The 8,932-nt window shown below is 35.9% G+C and overlaps 1 protein-coding gene across 1 annotated transcript; it reads right to left on the bottom strand.

Moving 5' to 3' along the window:
• Positions 1–5,507: 5,507 nt before the first annotated feature.
• Positions 5,508–5,966, bottom strand: LOC142635260 (uncharacterized). Its single transcript, XM_075809449.1, has one exon. The coding sequence runs from the start codon at positions 5,964–5,966 to the stop codon at positions 5,508–5,510; it is 459 nt and encodes a 152-aa protein (XP_075665564.1).
• Between the last annotated feature and the right edge of the window lie 2,966 nt (positions 5,967–8,932).

The raw sequence follows: 8,932 nt of genomic DNA, 5'->3' as shown, positions 1-8,932 counted from the left end.
GATCTGTCATCAAAGCATGAAGTGTGCTTTTATGATGAAGTTTGCATTCAAGGTAATGGATACATGCTTGTGGTACCTTAATAGTGGATGCTCACGACACATGACTGGAGATCGCTCTCTCTTTAAGGTCTTCGAGTCTAAGAAAGGTGGTAATGTCACTTTCGGTGGTGGAAGCAAATCACAAATTAAAGGAAAGGGAATCATCTCTTTACCTAGACTGCTTGATATTGCAAATTGCTGTACATAGAAGGTTTGAGGGTGAACCTGTTGAGCATAAGCCAGATATGTGATCAAAACGTTATGGTGCTGCTCTCCAAAGGAAAATGCCTTGTGCTGGACGAATCTGGAAAGAAACTTATAAGTGGTGTTCACACTTTAGACAATTGTTATAGTCTAGTACCTGATGTTGATATTGTATGTAATAGTATTCGTTTGCCAAACGAAAATCTATGGCACTAAAGGATGGGACATACTAGTTACAAACATATCTCAATTGTATTTAAGCATGAATTAATGTTAGGGATGCCAAAGCTTAGTAGAGTGAACAATGTTGTGTGTGGACCATGCCAGCTTGGGAAATAGACAAAAGCTAAACATCCAAGCACTCTTGGGGGAAAGAGATATATCATGGTTATGGTAGATGACTTCACTAGGTACTCTTGGGTTATTCTTCTAAGATCCAAGTCAGATGCTCCTAAGCACATCGAAGCCTTATGCACAAGATTGCAAAATGAGAAGAGCTTAAAGGTCGATAAAATTTGAAGTGATCATGGCAAAGAATTAGAAAACTCATACATGGAGTCCTTTTGCATTAGATTGGGTATATCTCAAGAATTCTCTACTCTTATTACTCCTCAGCAAAATGGTGTAGTAGAAAGGAAAAATAGGGTGATTCAGGAGATGGCTAGGGCTATGCTGCACAACAAGGGTGTGGCTAGAAACTTGTGGGGAGAAGCCATCAACACTGCGTGTTATACGGTTAATAGGGTATATTTCAAACCCGGTACCAAAAAGACTCCCTATGAGCTATGGAAGGGAAGGAAGCCAAATGTCAAGTATTTCAGAATCTTTGGAAGTACTTGCCTCATTCTCAAGTATAGAGAGAATGTGAGAAAATTGGACTCTCGAAGCGATGAAGGAATATTTTTGGGATACTCCTCCACAAGCAAGGCCTATCGGGTATACAACAAGAAAACCAAGAAAGTGATGGAAACTGTAAATGTTGTAATCGATGAAGCTTCAGAGTCCTAATATGAGAATGTTAGTGAGGAAATGCCCAAAGAGATTCTTCCTCTCGAGCCCAAGGACATTCAAGAACCTGTTGATCAAAAGCTTGCCTCTCCAAGTACTCTTAGTACTCCAAGTGTTGTAGAAAGTTCAGCAGACAGATCTGTCTCATCTGACTCTAAGTCTCATAAAAAGAAAGGACCTTCCTATAGAATTCATTTGAATCATCCTTCTGAAACTATTGTGAGAAACATGAATGAACTTACACTGAGGAAATGTACAATTGATAAATGTGTTGCTAACTTTGTGTCTTATTCTTGCTATCTGTTGCAAGTTGAACCTACCAAGGTTAAGGAAGCACTTCAAGATGAAAGTTGGGTGGAGGCTATATATGATGAACTGCTTCAATTTCAAAGGAATGATGTCTGGACACTAGTTCCTTGACCAAAGGGTGAGCACATCATTGACACAAAGTGGATTTTTTGCAATAAGACTGATGAGGAGGGCAATGTGATTCGCAATAAGGCTCATCTTGTGGCTCAAGGATACTCACAAATGGAAGGAGTAAACTATGATGAGACATTTGCTCCAGTAGCCCGCATGGAGTCAATTAGGATTCTCCTAGCCCTAGCATGCCATTTGAAGTTCAAGCTTTAATAAATGGATGTTAAGACTGGCTTCTTAAATGGATTCCTTAAAGAAGTTGTCTATGTGGCTTAACCAAAAGGATTCATTGATCCCCAGTTTACGGATCATGTGTTGTACCTGAAAAAGGCATTCTATGGTTTGAAGCAAGCCTTTAGAGCTTCATATGATCGGCTCACACAATACTTGGTGTCACATAGGTTCACAAGAGGAAAGGCTGATCAAACTCTCTTCATAAAAAAGGAAGACGGAGAGTTGATAGTTGCTCAAGTCTATGTTGACGATATCATCTTTGGGTCAACAAAGGATGAACTTGCTCATGGTTTCTCTAAACTCATGTAGGCTGAGTTTGAGATGAGCATGATTGGAGAGTTAAATCACTTCCTTGGATTGTAGATCTATCAGCAAAAGACAGGTATATTCATATCTCAATTTAAATATGCTAGAAATCTTGTGAAAAAGTTTGGCTTGGAATCTGCTAATTCTATTAGAACCCCTATGAGTCCTAATGTTAAACTGACTGTTGATGTCCTGGGAAAGAGTGTTGATCCATCTATCTATAGAAGCATGATAGGTAGTCTTCTGTACCTTATTACTAGTAGACCTGACATTAGTTATAGTGTGGGAGTGTGTGCTAGATATCAAGCTAATCCCAAAGAATTCTATATGACTATTTTGAAGAGAATCATAAAGTATGTCAAAACCACTACTGACTTTGGTGTGTGGTACAGCAAAGACATAAATGATGTCTTGGTCGAGTATTCGGATGCTGATTGGGCTGGGACTGCTGATGATAGGATCTTCGGGGGGTTGTTTTTATGTAGGTAATAATCTTATCTCCTAGATGAGAAAAAATTAGAATTTCATCTCTTTGTCCACTGTAGAGGCTGAATAAATTGCTGTTGGCAGCTGTTGTACCCAACTTCTATGGATGCAAAAACTCCTCCATGTCTATGGTATTTGTCAAGAACACCTTACTATCTATTGTGACAATACCAGTGCCATCAATATCTCTAAGAATCCAGTTCAACATTCTCGAACCAAACACATAGAGATTTGACATCACTTCATTCGTGAGCTTGTTGAAGATGGTATCCTTACTCTTGAGTTCATTCACACTAATGACCAGAAGACCGATCTGTTCACCAAACCTCTTGATAGCAAACGGTTTGAATTCCTTTGTCAAAACATCGGTGTTATATCCATGGAATGACCCTTTTTCTCCTCCTTTTCTTCATGAATTTGCATCTAGTTTTTATGCATTGCTTTATTTGACATGATTTTGTTTGGTTGTTTTTCAATTTTTTCTTTTTGTTTTTATAAAAATAATAAAAAAAATTGAAAAATTAGAAAAATACAAAAACAGTGTGTGTTTGTGTACATTGGTACTTATGTTCCTTAAATGGCCAATGAAACAAAATTTTCTAAACTTTATATCATTTGTAGCTTAGATGAGCATCTTTATGCACAATTAAGCAAGTGAGCTTTGTGGCTCGTGTTTGTGATGAGTAAGATTAAGTAACCTCTTGTACTTAACACTCGTATCACTCTTTTTGACGGAAATGACTAAAAAATCCTAAGACAAAGGCATAAATAACCATTTTACCACTGTTAGCTGCCAATCATGAAATGACATTTGTATACTTCAGCATAGCAAAAGTGCAATATCAAAAAACTTAACATAATTGAGTATTTCTTTTCTCTCTCTTATATACCTATGCATGATATGCTTAATAAAAAGAAAAATATGCAAAGAAAAATAAAAGCAAAAAAAGATCAAAATGCTTCATATATGATTGACAGCGTGTATTCTAGGAGATGTGGGAGTTATAGAATGTACCTCGAAGGTGATAGTCTCCATCAAATAGTTATGACCGTGTGTAAATTAAATTGATTTACTCATATCTCAAATCGTCGTAACATAGAGACACTTATGTAATCTTGTGATGTTTACACACAAAACACGTAATATTCTTTGCTACTTTTGATACATGTGCGGGTACAATGTGATTTGGTCATCACAAGGTTTACATGCGCTAATATATGCTCACTAAACTGTCTTAACTTGTTTTTGAAATATAAAATTAATTAGACTTGTTGTGTGTGTGTGTGTGTGTATGTGTGTGTGTGTGTGTGTGTGTTGGGGTCTATGTGCTTACATTTTTCTTGTTAAGAGATGTTTTTGAGAGGTAAAAACTGTTTTTAAGCAATCTCAATAGCTCCTCGATAGCTCTCGACAGCTAGGCTATCTATCGAGACCCTTTAGCTTTTCTTTATCGCAATCTCGATAGCTCCCGATAGTTAGCTCGACAATCAAGAAAATTTTTGTCTCCTCGATAGCTACCTCGATCCATCAAGCTTCTTTGTTGAGAAACCTCTCGTTTGATCTTCGATAGCTGGTTCGACAGCTAAATAGCGCCTCTTTAAAGCTCGATAGCTCTCAATCGATCGAGCTTTAAGAAGATTCTATATAAGGAGCCATCGCGATTTCTGCACTCATTTCCTCGATCTCTCTCAACAGTTTCTCTCTTTTCTCACTCCAAAACTCTTCAAACTTAAACACCTCACATTCCTCACTTGATCTTCGGCCTAAATTAAGTGTTCTTCATCTGGTATGATTCTTTCTCACTCATTAATCATGCATTTCTCTCTGTTCTAACCTAAGTTTTGAGTTTTGAAAAAATTTTGGGGGGTTTTTCAAAATTGATGAGTTTATGGAAAAAATTTGGGATGGGTTTTGTAAAATTGATCTTAAAACATCATGCATTGCATCACATATGCATTATAACACTGCCTCATGCATTCTAGATGTGTGTTTACATTGTGGAACTGATTATGTGTTGGTCGGTTTGGATTGGGCTAAGCCCATTATGTTTTTACTATTGCATTTCACATGCTCATGCATTTTCATGCATACGTACCTTACATTCTCTATAGTCTTATATATTGATTGTATTTGGTCTGCATGTTTCTCTTTCTCTATTTCTCTCCCTCTTACGTTAGTTGCATCATGGCACCTAAGCATAAATCTGTTTCGTCTCGGAACCCTCTTCATCCCGGGACATCTTCATCTTCTACTCCTTTTGACCCCACTCCGTTTCATGTATGGTTTCGTGATGAGAAGGCCAAATTGGACTTCTTTGAGAACTTATCACAATGAGGCATTCATTCAGAATGCCAAGTCATTCTGTCTGATTTTTCTAACACTGATCTACCCACTGTCATTCACAGTAGGGGTTGGGAGTCACTTTGTGGCATTCCGGTCATGTGTCATTCTGTGGTCATTCAGGAGTTTTACTCCAATATTCAAGGATTTGACACTTTTATACCCCAGTTTGTCACTGGCATTCGAGGTATACGCATGGTAATTACTCCACATATTGTATCTGAGGTACTACACGTGCAATACCTTTCGATCCAACAGTTCGATTTAGAAACTGGACCTATTGTTGTGATTTTAGAATCTCAAGATCATTGTTATAATATGTAATGAATGAGCATGCGATGCAAGAACAAACTGATGCATGTGATGCAAAGACAAATGATGCATGTAATGCAAGAATGATTTTTTTGGGTACATGTATGGTTGCTCCTGTCATCTTCCTTGATTAAATCATGACTGCAAAATTGAGTGTCTACATATAAATTTCACCTAGATTAAAAGCAAAATTAACAATATCATTCAATTTAGCATAGAATTCATCAAAAGACTCATCTTCAAACATTCTAATACTCTCAAATCTAGATGTCAATTGTTGTAGTTTATTAATCTTTACTGCCTTAGTGCCTTCATGCACAGTTTGCAAGATGTTCCATGCAGTGTGAGCAATCTCCACGTTTGAGATTCTATTAAACTCTTCCATGGAAACAGCATTGAATATCACATTCATAGCATTGCTATTAAAGCTTGCTGCTTCCTTTTGGGCAATAGACCATTCACCAAGAGCAATGGTTGGTCTTTTCCAACCGTTCTCAACATACAACCATACTCTCTCATCAATAGATTTTAAGAAGGCTTTCATCCTGACTTTCCAATATGCATAGTTATTACCATCAAAGTGTGAGGGGATCACAAGAGAGTGACCATGTTCCATAACAGCAGGGGTCGAGGATCGAATCTAGGTAAAGATACCTAAAAACAAGAGCTAACTTGCTCTGATACTAATTGAAAGTTCGTTTAGACCCCTTTAACAAATTGTTTAACCTAATTTATTAACTAACTGATTACTTAGATTAATTTTCAAATCTAGGTTAAATACAAACAAATCATATCATGCATAGATGCAGAAAAGTAAATAACACAATGATATGATTACCTAGGAAAACCAATGAAACTAACCCGTTTCAAGATAAAATGCTGGGACAGACTCCTTCTCTTCTTAGATTAATAGCAACACAAGCATACCCTAGCTTATGACTTTGAGACTCCACTCAAAGGTTTTAGATCACATTTTCTTGTTGATCTTGATGTAGCAACTAGTTCTACCAATCCTTGATTGTAGTTTAAGCTCCGGTAGAATCTTGTGTAGTTAGAAGGTATAGAACCTCTTAAATCTCACAAAGAGTAACACACAAGTCTTCTTCAGCTCTTCTAAAATGTAATTAGGGTTTTCTATTTATATGTAGAGAAGTTTAAGTGAAATCCTAAACATTTACACAAGCTTGGGCCTGTTTAAAATTCTGCAAAAAAACTGTGTCTGCGATTTTCGATTCGTTGGGTCTAATTCTTAATCGGTCGAGAAAGATAGAACTTGACTTCTCTTTTCTACAATCAGTTGGACTTCAAATCTTGAAACACACTTATTTAAGCATTGCCTAACCACTTAGACTTGACATGTTTTTCTCTCGATTTACCAACACAATACCATCATGATTCTAAACATTTAATCTAAATCTTTAGAACCTTACCGAAAATAATTTTTTTATGTATCAACCTTAGGGGGAGAGTTAGTTTGCATGTTATTTATTTGTTGTTATTGCATATTAGTTATTTATTGTTTATCTGTCTTTATTTCCACACATTCAGTGATGTGCTCTTTTTAGTGTTTCAAGAAAGACAGATACATTCTAATCAAGACCTTCTACCTCTTCTAGCAACTTTTGGGTTTGAAAGTCTTAGGTTGGGATTTGTGATGTAATTGGGCATTTTATTTTAACTAGGTTGTTCTTGTATTTGAGCATTTTATTTTGTATGTGATTTTTGTCATGGATTGCCAAAGTGAGAGATTATTAGGTTCTAAAAGTTTAGAAAAATTGGCAAACCATGAGCACAAACTTGTCTAGGGATATATCTCAGAGTCTATAGTGTTTATTAGACAGTGCTCAAGGTGTTACATGTCAGAACATACAAGCTACAGAAAAAAGAATTCGAATTCAATGAATTCGAACCGATCAGAAATTAGATCCGATCGATCAAAAATCGCAGACATGAAATTTCTGCAAAATTCTATTTTAGCCCAAACTCTGCATAAACATTTTAGGTTTCAAGTGAAACACTTATAATATATAAAGGAAAATCCTAACTACGTTTTGTGAGCTTTTAAGAGACTTTGGAGGTGCACTTGTGAGATCTAAAAGGTGTTGTGTCTTCCTCTATTAAAGCCACTACTAGAAAATCATTCTTATATCATTAGATCCAGTAGATCTAAAGTTACTACAACAAAATCAACAATAGCTGATGATTTAAACCTTCAAGGGTGGTCTTGAAGTAACAAACTGGAGAGTTCGTATTGCTAAACCTTTGAGTGGGATCTCAAAGTCACAAGTGTGGGTCCTTGTATTGCTGTAAATCCAAGGAGATTTGGAGCTTGCATATGAACGTGTCAGTAAGTTACTACAAGCAATAGATTTAAGGTTAAATCTGATTGTAAAAACTTCAATTCTCTTATAGTGGATTTGTTTTATCTTGAGGATAGCTAGGTCAAATCTTGTCCAGGTTTTTACATTGAAACAATTAGTTTCATTGGTTTTCCTGAGTCATCATATCTTGGTGTTATTTACTTTTCCACATCTTTGCATGATATGATTTATTTGTATTTAACCTAGATCTGAATAATTAATCTAAGTAATCACTTGGTTAATATATTAGGTTAAACAATCTGGTTTTAGGGGTCTAAAAAAATGAACAAACTCTAACAAAATTTATTCCTATATCATATTTGTCACCTAACTTAAAATAAATAGATAGAACAAAATCACCGGTAATGGTTCTAAAAGTATGATAGTGTCAGAAGGACAAGCAATGAATGGCAGGACCATCAAATTTCTCTCTCATTGCATTATAGACTTTCTATCTTTTTGTCTGTTGTTCTTAGTCTTGTTTTTCAGATAGTGAAATAGGTTTTTCTTTTACAACAATGAAATGGTGCAATGGACAACCAATGCCATGCCGTAATGTTTGTTATCATCCGCAATTATGCACAAAAACTCATTAACAATAGTCCGATTACAATTTCCACCCAAAAATTTAAAATAAAAGCCGAAAAGGAAAACTATACCCAAAAAAATTAAAAATCAAAACAAATAATTTAGACTCCAAGCAACCATATTAATTCTAGCTCTAGTACGAAAGAAAGAAAAAAGGAAAGGTAACTTTAACTTTTCGTTTTCTGAACTTTTTTGCTTTTGAGAAATTGAACAAAGAGTGCTCCAATGCTTGCCATGCTGCTTGTGTCTCAATCTCTCTCTTACGTTTGGCCTCATGTACATCTTCTATATTCACTAGCCTTCATGGTTCCACTCAATTAAAACCAAAACAAAAATCAGAATTAAGAAGCAATCTTCGAATGGTTTGAGCAGAATTGAGAAACGAAATGAAAAAAAAAATTGATTTGTAAAAAAAAAAAAATCCACGTTATACCAATTGAAAGGACAATTTAAAAAGCGCTTAGTCGCTCTCTCTCTCTCTCTCTCTCTTAGATTTTGCATTTGCATGGAAAATAAATGCGAAATAACCATCATTGCTAATCATGTAAAAGGCCGACTTTCCAACAATCACCATAAAACCTACTCCCTTCTTGACCCGAGTTTGCTCCACTACCTTTCTCTTCTTATCTAATAA

This window comes from Castanea sativa, chromosome 5 (genome assembly GCF_040712315.1).
Source record: "Castanea sativa cultivar Marrone di Chiusa Pesio chromosome 5, ASM4071231v1".
Lineage (NCBI taxonomy): Eukaryota > Viridiplantae > Streptophyta > Magnoliopsida > Fagales > Fagaceae > Castanea > Castanea sativa.
Note: the sequence above shows the minus strand (reverse complement) of the source record. Positions and strands in the feature narration are given on the sequence as shown.